General features: G+C 36.7%; 2 protein-coding genes across 3 annotated transcripts; both read right to left on the bottom strand.

The window, feature by feature from the left end:
* On the bottom strand, positions 1-13,892 carry LOC311085921 (uncharacterized protein; the record flags this gene model as incomplete). The annotated part of the gene is made up of 6 exons (XM_084118539.1): positions 1-1,430; positions 1,539-1,616; positions 3,966-4,091; positions 4,439-4,492; positions 4,866-5,267; positions 13,865-13,892. The coding sequence occupies 4 exons, from the start codon at positions 13,890-13,892 to the stop codon at positions 3,973-3,975; spliced, it is 603 nt and encodes a 200-aa protein (XP_083974665.1). The 3' UTR covers positions 1-1,430; positions 1,539-1,616; positions 3,966-3,972.
* LOC311084869 (uncharacterized protein) lies at positions 13,412-23,911 on the bottom strand. 2 transcript variants are annotated; one of them, XM_084117165.1, is made up of 8 exons: positions 23,542-23,911; positions 21,826-22,230; positions 21,393-21,461; positions 20,260-20,370; positions 20,115-20,165; positions 17,746-19,843; positions 16,141-16,297; positions 13,412-14,151 (listed from the first exon to the last, which is right to left on the bottom strand). In XM_084117165.1, exons 1-5 carry the CDS (start codon positions 23,585-23,587, stop codon positions 20,122-20,124), a joined length of 675 nt encoding a protein of 224 aa, XP_083973291.1. In that variant the 5' UTR covers positions 23,588-23,911; the 3' UTR covers positions 13,412-14,151; positions 16,141-16,297; positions 17,746-19,843; positions 20,115-20,121. The 2 variants fall into 2 exon arrangements, with proteins under 2 accessions (XP_083973291.1, XP_083973292.1); XM_084117166.1 differs by lacking the exons at positions 13,412-14,151; positions 16,141-16,297 and having other exon boundaries at positions 18,346-19,843; positions 20,115-20,162; positions 23,542-23,718.
* Positions 23,912-27,762: the final 3,851 nt, after the last annotated feature.

Here is a 27,762-nt window from a genome sequence, read left to right as displayed (position 1 = left end):
TTCCCTCACGAGGCACAAAATCATCATCTCTAACCTTCACTGTTCCTCTGTGGTGAAACGAGCGGTTAACACAACCTTAACTAACCCACACACAAACTTAACTAACCCACAACCTTAACTAACCCACTCACAACCTTAACTAACCAACACACAACATTAACTAACCCACACACAACCTTAACTAACCCACACACAACCTTTTATACACTTTGTTTACTCTGCTAAATCAATAAATGTGATTTTGATGCTGTACGGTTCTCATCTGAAAGAAAACAAGTAATCACAGATTGTAAAATGAGAAATGAACAGCGTTGTCAGAAAATCAGCACTTGAATGAGTTTCTTCTTATTTTCCACTGGAATGATTGTGCTGTGATTTCTATTTGGACAGAGGGAACGGTGTAGATCTTGTACATTATATATAATCAAAATGTTAAATAAAAATTGATTATTTTAAGGCAATTATTCAGACATTAAACAACCAAACAATTAATACAAAAAAAGTTATATATACTGAAAACATTATTGTTGCTGTTTTTTTTTGTTGTTGTTGTTGTTGTTGTTTATTGAACACTCAATAAACACAGGTAAAATCAAACCTAATCTGCTGTACATTCATAGTTTTCTTCAAATATATACTGCATAATATATTACCTTACTTATTTTCCAATTAAATTGTTTACCATGTGCTTTGAACAATTACACACAATTAAAACTGTAGGTTATACTTGCCATTGTTGAAAAGGCTCAGTAAGTGCATTCTTATTGGTGGGCTCGTTGAGGGCTCGTGTGTATTCAAGCCATATGAGTGTGCGTAACTTTGAAAGTAAGTTTAATTTCACACATATACCGTCTTTAATCTTGTGCATATTGCTATTTGTTGTATTATGTGTTGAAACGTTCTGATGTTAAATGTATTCGTATTTCCGTGAAGCTAATGTCAGCGATAAGATGATGACGACTCATATTTTCCATATGTTTACTTTAGTGTTTACAGTAAAGTTGCCATTAATCCATATGTAGATTGTGAAGATTACTCTCGATTGAGATATGGTTAAGACGATAGTCACGTGTATTAATCATCAATTGTTTACATTTATAGCCATCCTCACGTCACGTGTTTATTCTTCTTGAGTTAATCATTTATTACTGTAAACTGATTATTTATCTTTCTGTTATTACTGTAGAGACCACACACACACAACCTTAATATCACATACATCTGTTAATGCACCGCATTGTATGTTGATACTATTAAACAACAGTGATTGGACTTTTGTGCATTCTTACCGATGCCCCGTGATGATCCCAATGAAGTCAGATGCCGTCAATAGTTCAGAAACAGCCAGTCTAAAGCTTTCTGCTTCAGTCTCCAAAGAAAATAAATCAAACTCACCATTAATGCAAGTACTACTGCAATTTTAAAATCACCTGAAACAGATAAAGACATTAGTGTGAGTGAATGTGTCAGAGTGTTAATTCCATATCCACTGGATATATTCTCTTCCTCTCACTATTGTATCTGATGATGATACTTACGATTCTTCCAGAAGTAAGAGTGACTGAAAACAAAAACAAAAATGAATACTGCAGCAGCTACAGGAGGCCACAGATTAACTGGAACACATAAAGAGAAAAAGTCATTAGTGTGAGTGAATCTTACAGTGTGTTTATTCGATTTCCACTGGATGTATTCTCTTTAAACATTAGAGGTCCAAAGTAAAGATGTGGAGAACTTTGTCCTTTGTTAAGGTCTTCATGAAAACAAAACCGACCCCATTAACTTAGTTAGCGCACAGACTAGTGTTGAGGTGAACAATTAATCCATGTAAGTTAATTCACAGGAGGATAAAAAAAATGGTTTGTCTTTGTAATCTTTAGACAAAATATGCTTTCCATCTGAAATGGCGTTCATTAGTTTGGCGGTTCGGGCGGAACAAACGTAATCCAACCGTGCTTTAAAACTAAGCCCCACCCTCTATTTTTTCTCATTCAATATTCTGATTCATTCAGAAAAGTGTGTCATACTGAAGTAAAGTCAGGCGTATGTTCCGGTTCATGCTCACTTTAACAGAGAGACTTTTTCTTGAGAATTTTGGCATATTACTTTTGATGCAAGGACCTTCAAAACATTTCCTTTTTTATGTTTGACAGAAGCCATATGTGTTTTTAATGATATGAGGATTATTTTTGTGTGAATTATTTCATTAAAGTCAAACTCATTTTCATATAAAACTGTCACAGAGCCTAAAATTAATTAAGTAGGTGAGTGATAAAAACCTGTTAACTAACAGAAATTGACTAAGATTCTCATCACCTGAATTGCTGAAGTATTACAATTTTCTATTGTTATAACATGTGAAGCATAGTCACAGATCGAGTATCCACTGCTAAACATTTAAAAGCTCTGACACTTGAAATTATTAACAATGGGTATTTCTAAACCTCAGGTAATCCTGGGTTATCTCATTTTATGTTTCACACTGTTCACACTTTACCTGGAGTAAACAATTAATGCTGACTAATGACTATTGTAAGAATTGCTAAATTAGGAAATTCCAGACAGTCTGTTTCGGGGGTGGCCAGGCCCTGAGAGGACAAAAGGACCTCTCTGGAGATTAGCATTTGAACTGGCCCTCGTGCACAATCGAGACGAAAGTCTCACCTCTGAGTCATCCTAATCTACATCTCTTTCCCTCTCCCCTCACCCCCTCTCTCTCAGGCTCAGATGATCACCTGAATTTACCCAAGAAAATGTATAGTTTAATGTGAATGATTATCACAGAGTATTTTCATGTTTGGTATCATTTAAAATGTCACAGTGCGACTGGTACAATTCTCTCATTTCAGAATAAGTAAAACAAAAGGTAATAAGGTTTTAAGAGTTTACACACAAAGAGAGATAGTCTCTCAAGCAAATGGTCTCCCACCCCCATGAAGGTGTGATCTCTGAATGCAAATTTACTATTGTTAGCACATGTTTCCATGTGAAAGAGGTCTGGCTATTTAATGGAGTACAGCAGGGAGAACGGGGCCTTTTCTGTACTTCAGATCGGTCCGTTAGGCTGAGAGATATCTCTTAGCCTCACGTATTTCTTAAAGTTGGGTTCGCATCTTCTCTCTATTCCAGAGCATTTGATGTTTTGTATCGATTATCTTTGAATTGATTATGAAATTGGCATGATACATTTACCTGACATAATAAATTGTTACATTTGATTATTCTAACTGACTTTGAAATTATTTTTATTGAAGAGTTAAACGGAATAGTCAAACATTCACTCATCTTATTGATCCACAATAACAATGGATTAATGATCCACAGATATCATTAAAACCTTTTCATTTATGGAGTCAGATGAAATAAATGAGAGAATACATAACTAAATATATTGTAAATTTAACCAACCAATACTTTGCATAAATGAGGACAGAACACGTGATAACCTTCCCCGTGTATTGGCGGACCGGCAGATTGGACCAATATATAACGGGCCTTACACTATTCATAATCTGACGTGTCACACTCACACTATACATTCCTAAACCCTGGGTTACTGTTCTGATGTGCATTTATGTGACTTCAACAGTCAGGACTGGATAAACACAACATCACATTTGGTTTTCAACCTTTGAAAATGGGTAGAATTCAACAATTTGGATTGCTAAATTCAACAAATTTTTATAATAGACCTACCAATCTCGTGTAAAAAAATAAAACTATGATGCTGTCATCTTTTTAAAGTCATTTTTACCCCCCTGTAATTTGACTCAATCTCAGGTGAAAATGGCCATTTTTACCCCATACTACAAAACAGTGGATAACTCAATAAATATTTATCCATGACATTTCATATTTTGCCTTTCTTCTTTATTCATGTCTTTCACTAGAAAAAAAAAAACTAATAAAAAAATTTGACACGGAATGACCCATGTATGGTAGCCAGCATGTGTGTGAAATATTACCTTAGTGTTAGAGAATGAAGGTTAGAGAAAGTGCAGCTTCAGGAAAGAGAGGACAGAAAGAGGGATGCCACTGAGAACTTGAGTCTGGCCTGATGACCTTTAACCCCGCTGTCCAGGAAGGCAGAGCTAAGGTAAGGAAGTGCAGCTCGAAAAAAAGAGAGAACATGTCACATCATGTGACTAAACCCATATGTTCATTCAGACTGACCCATCAGTAGATCACAGGTGCCAGTACTAAAGGTGTGACGATTAGAAAGTTAATAACATCTGTGCTCTTTTGAGAAGAAAGAGGGGGTTGTGACCAATATCTAACTAATATCACCACTGACACATCTGAAATTGACAGACAGAGATCAATATGGGGGAAGACTCCACCCTTAAGAATAATGTGTATTCACAGATAAATTGGAAAATATTTGTGCAATCTATTATAAAAAATGAAATAAAAAATGAAATAAAGGATGAAAACTTACCCTCAACTTTTTTCGGCCATATTTGGCTCATTTTTTCTTCGGGTTTGGCTAGACCTGATATTCAAGATGAAAAGATGAAAACTGTTCATTATGGCAGTTCTGCTCATTTGTAGCTGCAGGAAAACCATTAAAAACAGGGACAAAAACTCCCTGCAGTGTCTCACTAAGTGCATGACAATGGGACTTAAATTTAGTTTTACACATTACTCAGTTCTTTTTAATGTTTAAATGATGAAAACTGACAGAAGTCAGTGTGCAGTTAATGTGCTCTGAAATAGATTATATAAATATGAACATTAATACACAGGGGAAAAGAATAAACAATTATAAATGTCACTATTTAAACAGACTATATTGAAAAAGCACTTGATTATAATATTCAATTTGTAAAAAAAGACTTCAGGGTTAATAACATTGAGTGACTCACCGCTGACGGTCACACTGAATGTTTTTATGGTGTCATCATGAGTGCTGCTGATTTTTCTGGTGATTTTTGTGCTGTCACACTTGGGGTTTCTGTTCAAGCTTTGCCTTTTGCCTGAACTCTCGCTTCTGATCAGCTCTGCTTCATAACGTCCAGCATGTTCAGATCTGATGTTTATGATGGTCAGAGATCCAGTCTCATAGTCCACATCCAGTCTGTCTCTGAATCTCCCGTCTTCTCCATCATATAAACAGCTCTTACTGGCCTCTCCGTTGATCTGAGCTATGAGAATATCATTACAATACCACAGCATCTCTTCACATTGTTGTATGGTAACACCAGAGTTTAGAGTAACAGAATCTTCTTCCATAACAGACTTCTCTTCATCTGTAACACCAAACACACCTGAAGACACAAATAAACAGTTACTTTATTTTTGTGCTGACACAAAATGGATCTTGACAAAACTGGTACCAGACAGCAACATAGTGTTGGCCCAGATCTGGTACATGTGGAATCCACGCGTACCAGATGTGCGCCGGATCTGGGCGAAACTATGTTGCTTTACAGAATAATAGGGGTCAATGAACATGGCGTTAAAATAGCATACAGTTTGATTATGTGCGGTTCTATGCGTGAATCTCAGGACACTGATTCAATGGGAACTGGAGCTTTGAACATCAGCTGTAGCGACGTGATGACTTAGGCAATTGGCAATTAGTTATGTCTTCCTTAACCAGAGTTAAAGGGATAGTTCACCCAAAAATTAAAATTAGCCCATGATGTACTCACCCTCAAGTCAGGTGTATATGACTTTCTTCTGTCAGACAAATACAATCGGAGTTATATTAAAAAATGTCCTGGCTCTTCCAAGCTTTATAATGTCAGTGAATGGCTGTTTCTGTTGTGCTGTTTTCTGTAGTCCATAAAAGTGCATCTATCCATCATAAAAGTGCTCCACACAACTTCATATTTAACATGTTACAAAGTAAAATAACCATATGTAAGCCGTCGGCCATATTGGAGCAGTTCAGTATATAGACGCATGAATATAGACTTCAGCAGATGATTTTGCTAAACGTAAACAAGACAAAAAGACAAAAGTGTCAGCTGACACAACATTAAAAAGTTAAAATGAAAAATATTAAATGTTGCCTGCCATAGTAAAAACGTAATATTGAGCTAATATATAAAAACACAAACCAACACATTCTCACCTGTGAAAGGTTATCCTATTTCTTCAGGAATTTAAATATCGGCAGTTTCACTACCAGAAACCACATTCCCACTGTGAGTGACGACACGCTGGCCGTTGTAAGGTGGCGGGCGAGCCTACATGTCTAGAGCAGTGGAATGTGACATATCTATACTAACAAAATGAGAGAAATTACCTTTAAGTTAATTCATAGGTTTTACCCTGTGATAAGTGTTGTCTCAAAAGGTTTAAGAATGATATAAATATCATCTGTTCTTTCTGTTTAGAGAAACCTGAAACTAATTTACATTTATTTTGGAACTGCTCTTTCTAAGCGACATTTTTGTGTGACATTTGTGATTTTACCAAATGTTATGTGAATCCTAACTTTGAATTAACATATAGAAATGTAATTTTTGGTTTTCATGAATGTGAAAAGAAAAGTGATATTTATTTTATAAACCTTATTTCTCTGTTAGCTAAATATCACATTCACAAATGTAAATTTTCTACATTCAATCCTCCTTTTTTTAAGATTTAAACTGAATCTATTGAGTTCTCTAAAAAATTAAAAGCTATAAGAACAGTGCTGTGTTTAAGGACTTGGCACTTAATCTGGACTGAAAGACTGGAGGAACTTATTCTGGACTGAAGAACTCTGGAATATTGTTGTATTATTTTATGACAATTACAATAATTGTTGTTAATGTTTTTTCCCCTTTCTTTTCTTCAAGCATTTAAAAAATTGAAATAATAAAAAAAAGTGTTGTGTTGATTTGAAACATTGCGCTGGTGAGGTGAGTAGGCATAGCCTACTAAGTGATAGAAATTAATATTTTTCATCATTTTTAATTCAGATGTAGTCATTTGGATTTATTGTTCAATTATTTTGTTTTGTTGAGGCTTTCGTGTTGTTTCCAACTTCCTCATGTGCTGTAATAACGAAAGCCAGACTCACGAGTAAAATAAACGAGGCGAAAAGAAGTTGATGTTTCACCATTTTTCAGTTAGTAGCCTACCAGTCACTCGGTTTCACATTTTAAAATGACAATTTACTCTATATGAATTAAGTTAATAATTAATAGGCTATATATTGATATTTATATTATGTAAACATTATATTAGCTTGCTGCAATAGTCGGTGTTACCATCACCTGCCCACCGCGGCACCGCCCCCATCGTAGTTTTTATTTTTATTTAATTTTTTATAGGCTACAAATTATTTTGTGCAGTTAGAGCAGTAAACCTTACCGGGAGTAGCCTACCACCAGCCCTGCACATTTAAGGTCTCCCTCATCTATCGCACGAGCTCATTAGTATATAGGCTACTGCAATACCTGAATGGGTGTGGATAAAATCATACTTCACTATTTTTAGAGAACATACTACAATTAATAACTCAAATTCAGCGTGAGCCGAGCGAGATTCATTTTTCATTAAGCTACAGCATGGTGCTGCTTATTCGTTTTGTTAAAAAAGTTTGTTTTAATAAGCGAGTTTGTCATTGCTGTCGTGTTTTTCATTAAAAAAATAATAATGAACCCACCATTCAAGTAGCCTAATTGGAAGTGCGCACGGCATTCATTACCGGTGTTGTCACAGGTCGATTAGCCGGTTAGGGAACTTTTTTTCACCGTCACAGCCAAACGTGTATTACACGAACGTTTGGTAATTTATTTTACAGATAGGCCTATGTCAACACACGAACACAAACATTCATAGGCTGGAAATAAAAAGTAAATGACAGACCAACAAACGTGCAATTGTTGTGGAAAAAGTAATTTTCTCTTGAGTTTTCAGTCTTTTTACATTTAAACAAAATAACAAGTGGACTTGTAAGGGTATCAGCCAAATGTAAAACTGCCCTTAAGCCTACATTTAGTGCATAATTCATTTTAAACACTGTTAAATAACAAACAAAATCGTTTTATAAAAATAGAAATAAAGTAACTGAATTGCATCTGTCATCGATGAGTCCATAAACTAAACTGTATCAATACGTACCAGCCGCGATAAAACATGCTGTGACTGTGAGGACAAAATAGCTTGCCATCATCTTTTCTCTCTCCAGCTGGATATGTCAGCTCTTTTTTTATATTAGGGGAGCGAGAAGTTAGTATCGATTAACCATGTTGGTTGCACTGCAGTGATCATAGAAATAATAAATATAGACGCCTCATTGGCCGCTGGAAAGTCCGGTTTTTTTCCGCGAACCGGTTCTTTCGGACAGTTCGTCTCGAGACACCACGTAATGACGTCATTCATCCCGGCGGATAAAAATACATTTAACCTAAATAAAGTCATTTTTAATCATAACTTAAGTTAAATAATATTAATCGTCTTGGATTGGTTTCCTACATTTACGTTTTGCAAATTAACCCCAAAACCTAGAAGCACGTGTCTTAAAAGTCTTAATCAACTTTTTACAGAAATCAGGATCCAGCTCATGAAGCTTAAAAATTAGACTGCATACAAAATAGTAAAATGCATTAAGGTCTATGTTTTGACTGAACAGTTGCATATTCATCGTGTTAAAATGTTTAACTTGCATTATTGCATTTTCCAGTTCGTTTTATTTGTTATTAAATAAACGTAGCCTACATTTCGCCAAATTCGTCCCCTCATAGCCTAGTCCTCGGTTCACCCGCGCTCATCGTGTTTCAGCACAGCATCAGTTGGCCGAAAGAAAGTTCGGTTCAGAGACTGAATCTCCAGCTCATCGGTTCTCTGTATCGAACGTGTCCGAAAGAAACAGTTCTCGGTTCTGTTGGCTATAGCGATTCGAGAACCGCTGAACTGAAGCAGAATGTGTAAGTGTGCTGAGCTGAGAACTGCTGAAATCTGAATATAGGTAGGCTAGCCCAGGGGTTCCCAAACTTTTCCATGCCAAGGCCCCCTAAATACCACTAGGTTCTGGCCAAGGCCCCCCTTAGGATGTGTTATTGAACCCATCGACAATACTACGGCACGTGTAGAAATAAATAAATAAAACATCTAGGTGAACATCAGATTATCCCACTAAACATTGGACGTCGGATAGACGTGCAGATCATGTCTATATTGGGTCCGTCGGTCCATGACCAATTCTGGACATCTATTCGACGTCCAAACTAGGTCCACTATTTGGACGTCCAACCATGACCCAACTTGGACGTCATATAGACGTTCAACATTGGACCTTTGAACTGGGTAATTTTTTTCGACGTCCAAACTAGGTCCACTATTTGGACGTCCAACCATGACCCAACTTGGACGTCATATAGACGTTCAACATTGGACCTTTGAACTGGGTCATTTTTTTCGACGTCCAAACTAGGTCCACTATTTGGACGTCCAACCATGACCCAACTTGGACGTCATATAGACGTTCAACATTGGACCTTTGAACTGGGTAATTTTTTTCGACGTCCAAACTAGGTCCACTATTTGGACGTCCAACCATGACCCAACTTGGACGTCATATTGACGTTCAACATTGGACCTTTGAACTGGGTGATTTTTTTCGACGTCCAAACTAGGTCCACTATTTGGACGTCCAACCATGACCCAACTTGGACGTCATATTTACGTTCAACATTGGACCTGAACTGGGTAATTTTTTGGACGTCTATGACAGGTGCAGGAAATTTACATGATTATTATAATTTTTTTAATTTACAAATGAAGAGCTCTTTTCCAAAACGAGAGTTTGTCGTGTCATTTTGCTGTGTAATGAACCTATTCACTGCTCCATCCACGTTTCCAAATCGCTATATTTAAAATGTAATAAATTTTTAAAATATTTAAAATATTATATTTAAAATATTTTAAATGTACTGCAAGATGCTCGTGATCCAAGCGCCGAACCTATTTTTAAATTATCTTAAATTATCTCACTCTCTCTGTAGCTCAAACAGTAGAGCGTTGGCACGTGGAGCAGATGATCACGAGTTCGAGTCCCAGGTAAAGCAAGGTGTGTGTGTGTGTGTGTGTGTGTGTGTGTGTGTGTGTGTGTGTGTGTGTGTGTGTGTGTGTGTGTGTGTGTGTGTGTGTGTGTGTGTGTGTGTGTGTGTGTGTGTGTGTGTGTGTGTGTGTGTGTGTGTGTGTGAGCACTGAGCGCGATTTATTGTAAACAAACTTTTGTGGATGGACGTCGAAAAAAGACGTCGCCTGGCGTTACAAAACAACCCCTTCAATGGACCAAATTTGGACGTCCAAAAATTACATGAAAATGACGTCAATACGACGTCACATTGCGCAGTGGGATGTGATGGTGTTTGATACCAGCCAATCAGAAAGATTATAGAGATGCACCAATTACAATTTTCAAGGCAGATTCCGATTTTTCATTGAGTTTGACCTGTCGACACAGATTTTAGCCGATTCTGATTTAATTTTTTCTAACCACTTTACAGCACACACAAATATTTTATATATATATATATATATATATATATATATATATATATATATATATATATATATATTAAAACACGACTTTTACTCAAACTGATTAATAAAAACAAGTTTAAATGGATACATTTTCTATAAATATTTTTGTCTTCATTTTCTTTTCTGACATAGCCTAATCCAGTTCTTGTTCAAACACACTATACATGCAAATTATGTGCATTTTAGGTAGGCTACTTTTTGTGTGAAATCATATTTATTTTGTCCATCAAAAGTGTGCTTTCACTTTAATTGAGTGTGAGCAGCGCAGCAAAAATAGACTCGGCGCCGAAACCCTCCGCTTCATTACTGCTCACGCGACGCTCCTGCTTGACGCTCACGCGCTGCTCCTGCTCGCGGTGTGAATGCACTCACTGAACATGCACGCCGAAAAAAATTCGCGCTGCTCACGCGCCGCTCGCGGTCTGAAACGGCCGTAATTCACAAGATTTCCTACATGTGCGTTCTGTGTGCATGTGTGATGCTGATGTTGCGCGATGTTATTCATGCGCGCCCGAGTGCATTTGAATCGGCATATGTCAGACTGAAAATCACGTGAAAATCGGCCAATTCTTGTCACTAGCCGATTAATCAGTTCATCTCTAAAAGATTAGCATTGAAAGTATAATGTTCAGATAGGCTATGCAACAAATTATGTTATTTGATAACAATACTCATATTAGCAAATATTTATTTTTTAACGTTTTTTTACTTCTTTTTTTTTTTCACTTTTTTTCAACTTGCTGCGGCCCCCCTGGCGCCCCCTGGCGGCCCCCCAGGGGGCCGCGGCCCCCACTTTGAAAACCCCTGGGCTAGCCTACTATATTTTTGTCAACTAAAAAGTCGAAGTGATCAGAGGACTGGCAGGACAGCTCAGCAGGGGCGTGTCTACGTGGTGGCCAGGGGGGGCACCGGCCCCCCCTGAAATTTGATTGGCCCCCCCTATAAGATGTCTTGTGATTGGTTCATTTTACGGCCATTCAGTTTATAGACTAATGAAGTTCGCGATTCAAAGAAGTGCAGCGCCAGGGAGACAACGGTTGCAAGTTGTGAGCGCAGCTTCTCTGCACTTAAGCTCATAAAAACACATTTACGCACTACCATGACTCATGACAGACACAGTAATCTTGGAGTCACGGTGCGTGTCCACTACAGCGGCAAAAGTCCGCTCAGTGCCGCTGGCAACGCTGTAACGTCTCCGCTCTGGGGTGTGTCTGTTGCGAGGGTGTTTAATCGAAGTATTTTTCAACACACGGACAGTATCATCAGCGATGCACGCGATTACATTTAGAAATAGACAAGCTTTGTCGAGAACTGTCCAACCTTTTGACGCTCTCGGTCGCTCTCAACGCTTTCTCCGGTCCGCTGTCAATCTCAAAATGCAACTGCGCGAGCGTGAAGCTCGACTTCCATAGGAATGAATTGAAAACGTTCGCTCCGCTCCACTCGCACCGTGCCAGTGGACACGCACCGTAAGCACCGTAATTTTGTTAGACGGTTTGCCAGTCACCACCGAAACAGACAAATCCAGCTGTTTTAGTTGAGGTCTGCCTTCTTTCTTTTTCGACTGTTTATTGTTTCTAAACTAAAGACTAGCAGAGCACAATGTAATGGTTCTATATTTTATTTTTAAACTGTGGTGTTTTCATTTGAACTGTTACAGTGCTAAAACTTTAACTCTGTGTTACTCAGCTTTTTTGTAAATTAACTTGAAAGAAATGTTGAATGAAACACTATGATGTTTTGGCCAAACCATTTGAATTATTACAGTGGGGGGATTTATTTATTTATTATTATTTGAAAGAGATTGTGAATAAAACTACTGTATTGTAATGGCCAAACTTTAAAAGAAAAGGTTTTTAAAATTGCTCATTATTAAAATTGCTTTTATTTTATAAACTTGTTAGTTTTATGAAAACACAAAAAATAATAAACACTGGTTCTCAAATTTAACTTAATGGATTACAGGGGTGACAAAAAAACTAAATTAATCAAAAATGTGCTGATTTGTTTACAAGTAACTTACAAGTAATTTACAAGTTTACAAGTAAGTAATCAAGTAAAAAAAAAAAAAATCAATAGGATTTACGTAATGTACTGTAGAATTTAGCTTTTTTTTTTGGGTCACTTGCGGCCACCCCGTTTGGAGGCAGTGCCCCAGCATGGCCCCCCCACTGAAAATGCTCTAGACATGCCCCTGCAGCTCAGGCTGTCCGAATTACAGATATACTGACTCATCTCTCCAAAGAGTAGTAGCGGTTTTTGGCACGAGCGAATTTTTTCATGACACATGGGGGGCGGCACGAGCAGTTAAACAAAAAAGAAAAAGAAAAAAAAAAGCTATCTATCATTTCACTGTGTGGGGAATTGGCAAATTGGAGCCCCCAGCTGCAGCTGCAGGCGCCCCTGCTTGCTGAGAAGATGCTGTGCACAGAAGCTGTGTGAGAAGAGGAAAGGGGAGGACAAGTACAGCTCGCTGCATCCTGCGGTGGACATCCAACCATAGATCCAACCCGGCCCACATCCAAGTGTGACGTCACTTTTGGGCTGAGTGACACGTGCCGCCCCGCCCACCTTAACGTTTATTGGTTTATAATAAAGATGATAATTGGTGTAGAGAGGTGTGATGCTATAACAGATTATTGGTGCAGGGAAGTGTGACACTTTGGCAGGCTTTGGAATGCGGAAGAACACAACAGATTTACGGCTATTAAACTTCACTGATCATACGGATTATTGTTCCAAAAAGCCATAGTACACACAAATTAACCATGGTTTTGCTATAAAAAAAAACAGTTTAACTCTGGTATTTCTGTTACACAAATGGTAATCAATAATCATGGTTCTGCTATAATAAACGTATAAGGGAGCATCTATACTTAAACTAAAATGCCAAAACAGACTTTTTATCACTTTCTTTAATGGGACTCCAAACTGCACTTATGCACTGTATTTAGTTACCCCTTCGATATAAAAAAATAAATTTAAACTTTCTTTCTAAGTGGTTATAGAAATATTGCAAATTTTTACAACCAAATTAAGAATTCACTTATTAGTTCATGCCTGTTATAGCAAATGACACTGAAATCAAATATGAGAACAGCAGAATGGAATTTATGCAAACCTTAAAGAACCAATGTGAAACTCGAAAAATTAGAATATCTGATTACTGAAATAAATGAACTTTTGCACAATATTCTAATACATCAAAACCAGTTAATCTCTCGCTTCCCCTTCTGTACGACACATCTTAAGATGTCGGAAAGATCCAGGAGGCCCTCCTTGAGAGATACCGTAAATACCTGATCTTCCTACACAGCTTCTCTGGATGCGATACCGTGTCAGCAATTTCTGGGTTTAGCAAACCAACTTTGCTCACCAAGCTCTGACAAAGCAGAGGGGGCCATGGATGTGTTCAATGACATCAGAGCCAAGAAAAGTGACATCATCAAAGCTGGCTGCGAACTGTTCAAGCTCACATTCTGCGGAAATCCACCTGAAGATTTGGAAGACTTAAGATTTGATATCTTCAGCAAGTGGGCCGCAGCCGGGAGCATCAAGCCTGAGAAACTGCCTCTGACTACAGGAGCTGCAGCACAGCACTCTCTGCGGGCATATCTCCAGACCAGAGATCGGCTACTGCTACAAAGTCCATCACTGGATGTCCTTGAGTATGGATGGAAACAAGGAGAACAAGGTTATGCACCAGTTCCTGATGCAAGCGTAAGGCGTTAAGCGTATTTCTGTTTGTGGGAACTGTCATGGTAACTCTTGCCAGAACATCAACCAGCCAGATGATAACAGGAGTGAGGAAGATGAAGGGGAGTTGGATGAGGTTTGTTAAATTTTAAACTTATTTAGTAAGTTTTGTTTTGTAATTGTTCAATAAAACAACTTTTTATGGATTTTTGTATGGACTTTGAGTCATTTTACTCAAAACTAATGGCTGGGATAGATTCAGCACTCCTAAAAAACCCTAGTTGGACATCTCAAAAGGTAATATTGGTTAAAAAAAAATTCATTATTTTTACCCAGGCCGTCTGGGCACCCCAACTTTGATTGCCTCTCCAGGCGTTTCCCCGAGGATTTGGCCATGGATAAATTGGGAGGTGTTAGACACCTATAGGAACACATGGTAAAAAAAGCTATTGGTAAGACATTTTTTTGCAGATTGGCAAAAAAAAAAAGCCTAACTTTCCCTAACTATTCAGGGAACGAGGGTTGCATACGCAACCGAGACGTTTCTTAATTAAAAAAATGACAATGAAACATTAATACTAAATTTTGAAACTGAGAGAGAACTTTATATTTTCATATGTGCAAGTACAAAGTAAAGTCAAGGGCTTTAAGGGCTGTTCATTTGGGTCTTTTAGTTCAAGTATGTTTCTCTATGAAACATTAGTGGAGTGTTTTTCAATCACTTTTCCTGATTTGCACTATTTGGCTTCCCATAACCCTTCATTCTCCAGAGCAGAGACACTGAAGGAGCCAATCAGATTTAAGATGAGACACGATCACCCGTGTGGCTCCTCCCACATATCGCCTGTATTGTGATAACAGTGTATTGATAACTAAAAATAACATCACAAAAAATATTAATCTCAGCTAGTTTTGTCTCTGTGCTGCTGTTCTTCATTGGAGTTAAAAACTGGTCTATTTAATTTATCTGGGATCCTTAATCTGTGACTCTGTTCTCCAGGAGTGTTTGCTGACACAGATGCAGTGAAGTCAGTGTCAGTGATGGAGGGAGATTCAGTCTCTCTAAACTCTGATCTTACTGAAATAGATGATGATCTGATTCTGTGGAGGTTTGGAGATGAAAACACTTTAATAGCTGAAATCAGTGTACTGGACGACAGCATCACTGTATATGATGATGTTCCTGATGGGAGATTCAGAGACAGACTGAAGCTGGATGATCAAACTGGATCTCTGACCATCACAAACACCACAACTGAACATACTGGAGTTTATCAACTAGAGATCAAAGATCGTGTGAGCAAGAGTTTCAGTCTTACCGTCTACGGTGAGTTAAATCATTTTTATAATTAAAGTGCATAAATCCTAAATAGTTGATTTTTCAATCTTAAAATTATAAATATTGAGATACACACATATTTTTGACTTTCCTTTTCAGCCTATTGAACACTTTCTTTTTGATTAATTATCATGAAGTTGGCATCTCAAATATTTTAGTTTTTTAAAATCTGGAATCACAGTAGTCTATTGATTGTAAATGACATCAGAAACTCTCTCAACATATTAAAATTGTCAAAAAGAGCCGTCTTATTTACTGATATGATTGATCCTGATTTTTCTAATCTTTCTCAGCTCGTCTGCCTGTTCCTGTCATCATCAGTAACTCTTCACACTGTTCTTCATCATCATGTTCATTGGTGTGTTCATCAGTGTTGAATGTGAGTGATGCGACTCTCTCCTGGTACGCAGGAATCAGTGTATTGTCCAGCATCAGTGTGTGTGATCTCAGCATCAGTCTCTCTCTACCTCTGGAGGTGGAATATCAGGATAAAAACACCTACAGCTGTGTGCTGAACAATCCCATCAGCAACCAGACCACACATCTGGACATCAACACACTCTGTCACACATGTGCAGGTACCACAGCTCTGATGATATATGTGTGTGTTTACTGACCTGATCTCTGTCTTCTGTTGGAGATCAGACACATTCACTCACATTAATGACTGTCTCTCTTTTCCTCTCCTTCAGTTCCTCCAGTCTCAGTGTCTCTGATAGTGTTGATCTCTGCTGGATCTCTGATGATTGTCGCTGCAGTCGTGATCTTCTGCATCTGCAGGAAATGTAGAAAAACTGATCAAGGCAAGAGTTTTAAACAAGTATTATTACAAGTAATGCTAAAAATGTATATGTTTAGCCCTAATAGACCTTAGTCAGGTTAGATGCCATGCAGATTGAAACGAGGCTGTGAAGGATAGAAGTGAAGTCTTTGCAATGGCACGCACTGTAAAGGTCCTAGATCATGTCATTTCCACAACTTGCATTCTTTAAAACTGTTTCATGGAGTTGTGTATACTGATTTTTTTTTTTCTGACAAAAAAGGAAATGAATGTGACAAAAATGCATTGTATTTCTGCTGCTTTTAAACTAGTTTTAATAGTCAAACTAGCTTTAATAAGGCTACATTTACACAAAAACAAATCAGAACAGATTTTTCATGACATTTGAAATTGGTATTTAAAAAAAAATTGGTATTACTGTCATATGGCATTATAAGAATTTGATTTCTGACAGCCTCTAAACACTTCAGTCTGTCATTAATATCCACTGTAATAGAATTTTAGATATTTGCATGTATAAATGTAGTATGTCGATGAAACAGACATCTCAAGCTGCTTCACGTTAAGAGTAGCAAGAAGCTGGACCTGATCAGATATTAGAAAAAACTGAACTCAAACTTAACATCATTTAATGGTTTCAAATGTTGTATTATTATTATTATTATTATTATTATCTTGTGTTTTGAACAGAATGTTAAAGAGGAGGATGAAGTGGTGTATGCCGATGTCAGAAGATGTCTTCAAGATCCAGCTGTGTGATCACTTTCACCAGGAGTCTGTGCTTGAGATTTGGGATTGGTGAGAATAACTAGAATATTACCATTAACATGTATATAAAAGTGTGTTTTTATTTTCAGCAAGATATTTTTCAGGTTTGCTCTAGTTTTACCCTGTATGACCAATCATCCCAAAAAACTGAAGTGACATTCAGAGAAAGAATAATAAAATGCTGTCCTAAAAAATAGCTTTGTATTACAGGGAATTTTAAGAAAAATCTGCCTAATATTAATAAGTAGCAAATGTGAGTAAAAACAGCATTGCTCAGTGTATGAAACATGGCTACTCACCAGTTGACCAGTAATTTTGTTTTTTAATGCTAGCAATGCTGTCACATGTTATGTTTCATTGTATTGAGTTTCCTTTCAGTTTAGTTATCACTGCTCAGCTAAACAGATACTTTATCAATCTGGACTTAAAAGTAGTCACATAATCTGCAGTATTTATAATATGTTATTTAGAAGAAAACAGTGTCACAGTGACAGATTCATTTCTTGGCAGATTCTGCGGTTCTTTTCAACCCAATAACATGAGTTGCCATTTTTGTACGACATTGTATGAAATGAATTGAACATTTTGCACCTTTGTCACATAAAATAGTAAAAATGAAATGAGTAAACTGAGCTGCTAACTTCCACACAACCTTAACTAACCCAAAACCAACCTTTTATACGCTTCTTATACTCCGCCAAATCAATAAATGTGATTTTGATGTTGTTGGGTTCTCATCTGAAAGAAAACCAGAAATCACAGCTGGTAAAATGAGAAACAAACAGCGTTGTTTGCGGTTTCAGAATCTCTGAAAATCAGCACATCTGTCATCTATGAATGAGATTTCTATTTGGTCAGTGGGAATGGTGTAGATATTTTATGTGTACAATTTTAAAATGCATCAAAACAGTTAAAAATGACGAGAAGGATACATAGATAAGATAAAGTGCAATCAGTCGGACATACAGTAGTGTTTTGAGTCTGGATTTGAATGTGATACTGTAGGAGCACATCTGATCTCTTCTGGAAGCTGGATTCAGCTGCAGCTGGCATAATAAAAGCAGACTCTCCTTGCTTTGAGTAAACCCTTGGTATCTCTAAATGACTTGATTCTGATGATATAAGTGATCTGTTTATATTCAGTCGGTTTATCAGTGAGAACATCTGCAATGTATTGAGGTCAAATGTATTGAAGTTGTGGTTAAGCTGTGGTTGTCTGAATAATTCTGTAAAAAATGCAGTAAAAATGTAAACATATTTACAGAACAACCTGTAAATTCGACAGTATAAATTGTAATTAAAGCAAATTGCAAATTAAATCGGTAAATCCAACAACGCACACTGCTAATAAAAACTATTTTTTAGCTTTAACACATACTGATAGATAATAATGCAGGTGGTGAAAGAGGAAGCCTCATGAAGAAGTAGCTTTTCAACAAGCTGAATTACACTAGTGTGTACAGTAGAAGGTCATTCACGCAAACACAAAACACAATCATGGTAACACTTGAATAATGCATTAAACAACAGAAGAAATAACATAAATCCCAACAGTCCATAACTGATAACAAAAACTGTAAAGAACCATAATTCTTTAAAAGAAACTTTTACACAGGGAATTCTGGGAATGCCAGTTTACAGTTTTTCGCTGTAAATTATTATTTGCTTTTCCTTTTTTACTTCTAAAAACTGTACATTTAACAGAATTTAACTGTAAAGATTACATGAAATGTCTGATATTTTACAGTTTTTGAACTTATAAACAGGGTTGTTTTGTTTTTGTACAATTTAACAATATGTTACAGTTAAAATTACACAAATGTTTTTACAATGTAATCAGATTCCAAAAATGAAGCACTTGTAATTACATTGTAATACTTTTTAGATGCACATAATTAGAATACAATAATTTTGAAATTAACTATGGTTACTTATTTTTCTCAAAATGCCAGGGGATTATTCAGAATTAATTGATTCTCCGTTTCTGTTCTCAAAAGATTTATGAAATTGCACACTCAGAAGAACAGTCAGGTGACTAATTAAATAGAAAATAGAGTAGGCTACAGCATAAACAAATAACATATTTAAATAACTTTTTTCTATTTTTATTAACTATAAGTAAAGTTTTTATGATTACATTTTTAACTTCATAAATGTTCTTTCTCTTCTAATTATTTTCACCATGGTAGAAGATTATACTTTTTAAATCAATGTTATAAACAAGATAGGTCTAAAGTAATCCAAAAATTAGTCTGATTATATTACCTAAAATCCCATATCCAGTGGTTAATTTCATCAATGCATTTGCACAGGGAGTCAATGGGGCTGCAGTGTTAGGTGATATAGCTAAGTAGATCTGTGTGTCATCTGCATACTGGGTTGTTTCAACTCAAATATGGGTCAAATATTGGGTAAAATATGGACAAACCCAACCATTGCTTTACATATTTTTTAATATTATTATTAATAATGTTTTACTATTTTTTTAACTGTTTACTATTTTGTCATGTTACTTCTGTGCTTTTTGTCTGTATTGTTGTTAAAAATGTTTCACACGCTCATAAAATTCATAAAATGTTTGTGATTCCTGCTGGTGACTACTCTGGTTACTTCATTTTTACACTACTGCTCATTCTGTTTGGATTGTTGTTCAGATATGTGTATATTTTTCACTCCAGATTATGCATTTCACTCAGATTCCATGATCGTCTGTGGTGTTTGATGTGCATACTGTATTTGTTGCAGGCCACGGCTGACAGATTACTGTTAACCTGTAAAACAGGATGAAATGAGAAGAACGAAGAGTCGCGTCTGCTCTTTCACAGATCCTCTGCAGATATATATTTATTTAATGCACAACAAGTCAATTTCAAGTACAACAGTTGATTTTAAAGCATTAATTCACATTATTTTGTCTGTCTCATTACATAACTTTTTTTATTTTTAAATGGTACATTTTTGTGAATGTTGTAACATGCCAAGACATTTGCACCATACTGTATTTTTATGAGAATGTTCTACTACAGTAGTTTAGTATCTTACCTCATATTTAGACTTTCAAAAGTTGCTGAAGCTTGCTTTTCTCGGCTTCTGCTGTAAGAGGAAAACACACACACAATTAAATGCTAATTTTGCATAATAAAGTTGTTGTTTTCCTTTTACTATAGTATATGTAGGTGACACTTGCCATTTGTGGACCTCCTGCGACGAAGATATATCACACCAACAGCTACAGCTACAGACATCAGAACAGCAACAGCACATATCACTGCTACATAAACTGTATTCAGACCTGAACCTGGAACAGATAAACACAGACAGTCATTAGTGGGAGTGAATCTGATACAGTAATTGAAAAAAATTAATGACACCCTCATTGAATTCTGTGGTTTTATGTGTTGGGACATAATAAATGCAAAACCAAGGATATACCCTTAAACCCTTCCATAGAAATGAAGTGGGTATCATTCAGGAACTGGTTATCAAAAAGTAACGATAAAAAGACGTCACGCAGCATGCTGTCATACGGAAACACAGAGGACATTAAAGTAAGCGATTATGCAGTTATGTATAGCATGATCTGCCAAGGAAGCCAGCGAATTAAAAAAAAACAAAGACGAGGATATGAAAAAAGAGGGGAGAGTTTCGAAACATTTATAAAGTTTTGCTTGTATCTACAGCTATCACTGTAATACTTCAGGTATGTACATTTTTTTTAAGTGACTCCCATGAACACAGAAATGCAATGAATGTTGCTCTAGAGTGGCGTAAAAGTCGCATGAATGAGTCACATGTGCCATAAAAATATGGATTTGGGCCACATTTACCTACAGTCTGAACATAGCCTTAGAGAAATAAATGTTGCTGCCATTAATCTATGATATGTTACAAGGCCATTGCCAAACAATTTGAAGTCCATTATTCTATACAGTAAGGAAGATTATTCACAAGTAGAAAACATTTAAGGCAGTTGCCAATCTTCTCAAGAGTGGACGTTCCAGGAAATTCACCCAAAGATCAGAGAAATTGCAAAACACCCAAGAGCAACACCTCAGACTCTACAGGCCTCAGTTAGCATGTGAACTGATGAAGTTCATGACAGTGCAATTGGAAAATGACTGGACAAGTAAGGCATGTTTGGGAGGGTTGCCAGGAGAAGCCTCAAGACTTCTTGAACAATGTCTTTTGGACAGACAAGACCAAAGTGGAGGTGTTTGACCATAACGCACAGCGCCACATTTTATCCGAAAACAGCTTTTCAGCACAAACACACCAACTTTTTCACATGACTGGAAACAATGAAGGGAGACGGAAACATACTCCTGTCACACTCTTTTTCCTCCCCTGTCTCGTACGATCTGTCATCGATTTTGGCAGGAACAGACAGAGCTGGAAAATACAAGAGAATAAAAGTAACGAAATTAATAAAAGCACACAACAATTGATTTTAAAATATCTTACAAATTTAAAAACAAGGAAGATACTCCCTGCAGTGTCTCATTATTAATATGATGTATAAGAAACATTACCAGCCATAGTGATCAACTATAATAGTGTTTGATATAAATTGGCAGTCAGAAAAAGAGCCTTTTAGGACTAATTATAATATTTTTAATGTTGGATTATTAAGAAGGTTTGTGAACAGCGTCAGTCTAAACTTGCCAAACCAGAAATGCGACACAATGTGACAGTTTTGACATTCAAACAATCACAGATGTCAAGAGTGCTGCAGGAAAATGACTGAGAGACTCACTGCTGACGGAGACGATGAATGTTTGTATGGTGTCGCCGATGTTGCTAATTTTTTTGGTGATTTTTGTGCTGTCACACTTGCTGTTTCGGTTCAAGCTTTGGCTGGTTCCTGAGCTCTTGCTTTGGATGAAATTTGCTTCAAATCGTCCAGCATGTTCAGTTGTGATGTCTCTGATGGTCAGAGATCCGGTCTCATAGTCCACCTCTACTCTGTCTCTGAATCTCCCGTCTTCTCCATCATACAGACAACTAGTACCGGGCTCTCCGTTGATCAGGGCTATGAGAGTGTCGTTGAAATACCACAGCATCTTGTCGCGTTGTTGTTTGATAACACCAGTGTTTAGAGGAACTGAATCTCCCTCCGTCACTGACACCAAGTACAATCCAGAGGTGTCAGCAAGCACACCTGGAGAGAAAGATGAACAAAAATTACTTAAACACATCAAAACACAGCAATGTGTTTGATTAGGAGAAAGCCAATGACAGATGATCTTATATCATAAAGATATCTGTGTATAAAGAAATGTAGATTTTTACAGCCTCATATTAAAATCCTTCATACAGAACTATTACTATTACTGAAGAAAATTAGGATCAAGCAATAATAAAAAAATAAATAAAGCCATCTTGAGATTAAAGTCATTATGTCATCATTATAGTATTTTTTCTCAAAACAATGGCTTTATTCTCAAAATTTGATTAGTTTTTTTTTCCTCAACATTGTATTTCGACTTTTGTTCTAGAAATGTAATGAGTTTAATCTCGGATTATAATGACTTTAAACTTGATGGTTTATTTTTATAATTATGATAACTAATATATTATAATGAGAATAATTCACTATAATTATAATGACTGACTATAATGTTTTTTTTTATTGTTTTTTTAATTGTTGCTTGGCCCTAATCCTCTTCTGTATTAAATAGGCCTACTATTTCTGAAGTTGGGGCAAACCTATGCATATGTCAACTCATAATGATTAACAAGTAAGATATCAATGTCTTTCCGTCCAGTCATGATTCAAGGTGAACATATTGGACTTATATACTGATAAACATCATAAACCAGCCTGACTTGTTTCCTGGTTTAGGCCTATACTGCGCAGCCAGCTCTGTTTGCTTTTGAAAGAGTTTAAACACTTAAGTTTGGTTATTCAGGTCTAAACCAGTGAAGACCATTTATTAGTGGTGTGAAACAGAGGCTCGAGTTCATCTGTAGGCTATATTAAGAAAAGTATCGAGGACAACCACGTGATCAAAAGCAAACTATAAGTTTGCTATTTTGTTCAATCACTTGCGGGCACAGAACAAGGGGAGATAGGGAATAATTTCTTTACATAATACATTAAAAGCATTTAATGTGTTAAATTGGTTATGTGGCAGAACTGGTCAAACGGGTTAAGACAGAGAACAAAGGGAGTGCTGACTGGAGTGCTGACTGATTCTGTCACTAAGCTCGCCAAAAAAAAAAAAAAAAAAAAAAAACTTAAGCATTGCGCGACCTTAAACACTGAATTAGGATGCAATTCATGGAGTGACTTGTGCATGTGTGTGATGCATCGACACCTATGCATTCGGCAGAGACATTTATCCAAAGCAACTGACATCACACATAGCCTATCACTTTCAATTCATGCATTTTCAACATTAATGCATTTGCTAGAAGCATGTCAATGCATTGCCTATCAAAAATTAAAAAACAAAGTCAAGCGACTTACCATCAACGAGAAAAACAAACAGAGTGAGCACACGATAACCTCCCATTTTTTATTTGGATTTTATTATTGCTGTTATATTTTGCTGCATCGTCGTATCCCCGGAGTGTGTGCAAGTCCTGATGGTGGAGGACAGCAGCAGGACACGGAGCAGCAGTTCAGGAGTGGCAGAGATGTTCCAGAGTAAAGAAAGCGATAGTAAACACTGTGCCTTTATTTCTTACTCTGTAGGCGGAGTTGCAAAGTGTTGGATCATGATATCACAGTTAAGATATAGGCCTTAAATACACTTTTGTATATTGTAGCCTATATGTGGAAATTTATGTAATACCATTTATTAGTGATGCCTGTGAGGCAGTGTGTTATATCGAGTATTATTATTTATTTTTTTACTTAATTCCGCATCCAGGTTTGTATCGTTTCTGAGAAAATCACGCCCCTTCAAATGAAGTTTCGTTTTCTGTTAAATTGCGTAAGTTGTAAGTTTTATTAGGTTGGTTGAAATATGCAGGATGTTTTCAAAGCAGTATGTTATGATTCATTTATCAATAAAAATAATTCTACTTTATAGTGTATCGTTTATTTTTTTATTTCCTGACACACAGATTGTGTGTGTGTGTGTGTGTGTGTGTGTGTGTGTGTGTGTGTGTATTTATTACAAAAACATTTCTTTTTTATTGATAAATTAAACATAACATTCTGCTTTGAAAACTTTCAAAGTACCCAAAACTCCACATATTTCAAGATTTTCAACCAACCACATTAAAACTTATTATTATTTATTTTAATAGATTTTAACGTTATTTTAACAGATAACGAAACTTAATTGCCTTCCATCAGATTTTTTCAGAAACGATACATACGGAATAGTTTAAATTGCCCTCAGTACTTGATACAACACACTGCCTCACATGCAAAAGTAGATGGCGCTGTTTCCAGCTCAACCTCAGAGCTTTACAGGGCTTCATTCCCAGTATGGTGTGCACCGATGAGCCAAAACATCATGACCAGTCAAATCGTTGATCGTCTCCTCACACGGCTAAATCTTATGGTCTGGGGAGATTAGATGGTGAGCAATCAGTTTGGTTACACTTTATTTTAAGGTGACGTAGTTACATTGTTGTCTACTTATTAAAATAAGTACTGAGTAATATTAATTAACTACATGTACTTAGGATGTTAGGATGCAATAGTAACCTAACTTTATCCTGTAAATGTGTGTGATGATGCATGAGACATTTGTCTAAAGCAACTTATCACATAAGGTACACATTTTCAATTCATGCATGTTTTACATGCATTTGCTACACAAGTCAAGACAGCTTCAGTGAGAAAGACCCCCCACACCCCCACACTCCCCCACTATGGTAGCATTCGAACATATACACATGTTTTAACCACAGCTTCACAGAAAACAGCGCATGTCCTTTTCTAGCGCTGAGAATGAACACGGTTCACCGAATGTGACACCAGCAACCGAGTCAAAGTGAAACTTCTGCGGTCTCATTTATTTAAAAAAGAAAAAGTAGATTGACCCGATGGATGGAAAATCTTTGTGTGTTAATGTTAGGCACACTGATGTGTGTGTTTCAGATGTTTGTGGGCAAAGAAGAGTGCCTTTATTTTCTCTCCTGTTAATGAACCTCACCATCAGACTTCCTTTTTCACGAAAACTGATACTGATAAAAGACACTGATGTTTCAGAAACAGTCAAATAAGAGTCACAGGGAACATTAATCTGACTCATATCATTCATCACTTATAGACACTTAAATATGTAACACATCACATATGAAGTTATATTTACATCCATACATGTATTCTTCCTACTCACACACACACACACACACACACACACACACACACACAGAGAGAGAGAGAGAGAGAGAGAGAGAGAGAGAGAGAGAGAGAGAGAGAGAGAGAGAGAGAATAACAAAATACTAAAATAATAACCTGCCCAAATCATGTATCAGCTTCCTGTGGTATAGCATGTTTTCTGCCGCTATACAGTGATTCTTGATGTGTAATTTTAAAGTGAATTCCAGTGTGTGGTCAGTAAAGGGTGGTCGAGTCCTGATGGGGGAGGATCCACACACACACACACACACACACACACACACAATTCACAGTTCAAGACAGACAGCTTTCAAAGATTTACATTATAATGTTACAGCGATCAAAGAAAATGGTTCATGTTGGTGTTTTGCTCAGCTTGTGTTTGTGGCATCTGGATGGTAAGATACAAATGTATTTTTAATGCATTTTTGAAGCAATGTTTTTACTGATTTAGTTCATGCTTTGTTTTATATTCAAAATAATAAGTTAGATTCATGATCTTTTGGATTCAGGCATTACAGATCACGTAATGGACAGATTCAGTTAGCTTATTAATAAGCTCACTAAATTAATAAAAAAAAACGACATGTGAATATCACATTAACGTATTTGAAGAAAATATAGTTTTACAATCTCAATGTAGGACATAATTCGAAATTTAAATAATTAAAAAAAGTTTTAGATGTTTTTTGTGTTTAGCAAAATCAGTGAGCAAACATTTTGGAACAATCAGAATCTCTGACTGCAAATGGCCTTTTTTTTGTGTAAAATTGTTTACCTCTGTGTGTTCTCCAGGAGTGTGTGCTGACACAGATGCAGTGAAGTCAGTGTCAGTGATGGAGGGAGATTCAGTCACTCTAAACTCTGATCTTACTGAAATGAAGGATGATGATCTGATTCTGTGGAGGTTTGGAGATGAAAACACATTAATAGCTGAAATCAATGTAATGGACGACAGAATCACTGTATATGATGATGTTCCTGATGGGAGATTCAGAGACAGACTGAAGCTGGACAATCAAACTGGATCTCTGACCATCACAAACACCAGAACTGAACATGCTGGGGATTATCAACTACAGATGAGCAGTGTGATCAAGAGTTTCAGTCTCACTGTCTTTGGTGAGTTAAATATTGGTTTCCTTAATTTCTTAATCGGTTTGAAGTAGACCTTTCCTAGATATATAATTTTTCAGTTTTAAAATAGTAAAATCTAAGATAAACAATCTCTATATTCCTCATTATTAGTGAAGTTCACAACGTAATTTCAGGAGGAGTGAACCTATCTAACCTTTCAATGAACTGCAGATCATATAAGCAGCCGCTGACTTTACTCTGGCATCAGCTGTTCTGGTGTCCCTCCACCTCTCTAACTCCACCAACATAATATAGGCATCTTGCTACCATACTCATCATCTGAGCAATAGTAGTCCCACTGAGGGGTTTATCTAAACTCGAGTTGAAGCTGCTTCCTCGAGCCCCTCCACTGCGGACAGCAAGCCAAATACGCTTAACCTTATTAGCTTAAAGATTATATGGGAAAAGGAACTCGTGAATCAGATACACAAGATAAATTTTTCTGGTACAGGAATTTAATATTATGATTTATTCTGCTGTTTCTAATCATTCTCAGCTCGTCTACCTGTTCCTGTCATCAGCAGAAACTGTTCATCATCATCACACCAGAACTGTTCACTGCTGTGTTCATCAGTGGTGAAGGTGTGTGATGCGACTCTCTCCTGGTACGCAGGAATCAGTGTATTGTCCAGCATCAGTGTGTGTGATCTCAGCATCAGTCTCTCTCTACCTCTGGAGGTGGAATATCAGGATAAAAACACCTACAGCTGTGTGCTGAACAATCCCATCAGCAACCAGACCACACATCTGGACATCAACACACTCTGTCACACATGTGCAGGTACCACAGCACTGATGATATATGTGTGTGTTTACTGACCTGATTATAAAGACTGGAGCTGTTTCAATTATTGGTGATAAAACAAATGCCCAGTATTTTATTGCTTAACATTGATTCCTAATTGTTGAACTATGTTCCTCCTTTTGTTTTTACTCAACATAAACATCTCTGTTATATGGATTATTGATACGTACCTCAGACTGTTACTCATATTTACATATATATCATCACCACTCACCTCGCCTTTCAGCTTGAAATAAAAACACAAGCATTTTATTTTTTACTCTAACACACAGTAAAATGTAATAAACTAAAATTTTGATATGAATTTAAATGTAAATCAGCAAAATACTACTAACTGTGATGTTCTCTTATCACTAGCTCACACTAATAACTGTCTCTATCTCTCTATAGTTCCTCCAGTGTCAGTGTCTCTGATAGTGTTGATCTCTGCTGGATCTCTTATGATT

This window comes from Abramis brama (assembly GCF_963993115.1).
Source record: "Abramis brama genome assembly, chromosome: 6".
In the NCBI taxonomy this organism is placed as follows: Eukaryota; Metazoa; Chordata; class Actinopteri; order Cypriniformes; family Leuciscidae; genus Abramis; species Abramis brama.
Note: the sequence above shows the minus strand (reverse complement) of the source record. Positions and strands in the feature narration are given on the sequence as shown.

What these genes read in the sequence shown, in the direction of transcription:
- LOC311084869 (XM_084117165.1), bottom strand. Translation starts at nt 23,587, where the DNA reads ATGGGAGGTTATCGTGTGCTCACTCTGTTTGTTTTTCTCGTTGATG. An exon ending in GGAAAAAGAGTGTGACAGGA is followed by an intron (nt 20,371 to 21,392) that starts GTATGTTTCCGT and finishes TATCTGTTCCAG; the next exon opens with GTTCAGGTCTGAATACAGTT. An exon ending in TCGCAGGAGGTCCACAAATG is followed by an intron (nt 20,166 to 20,259) that starts GCAAGTGTCACC and finishes TTCCTCTTACAG; the next exon opens with CAGAAGCCGAGAAAAGCAAG.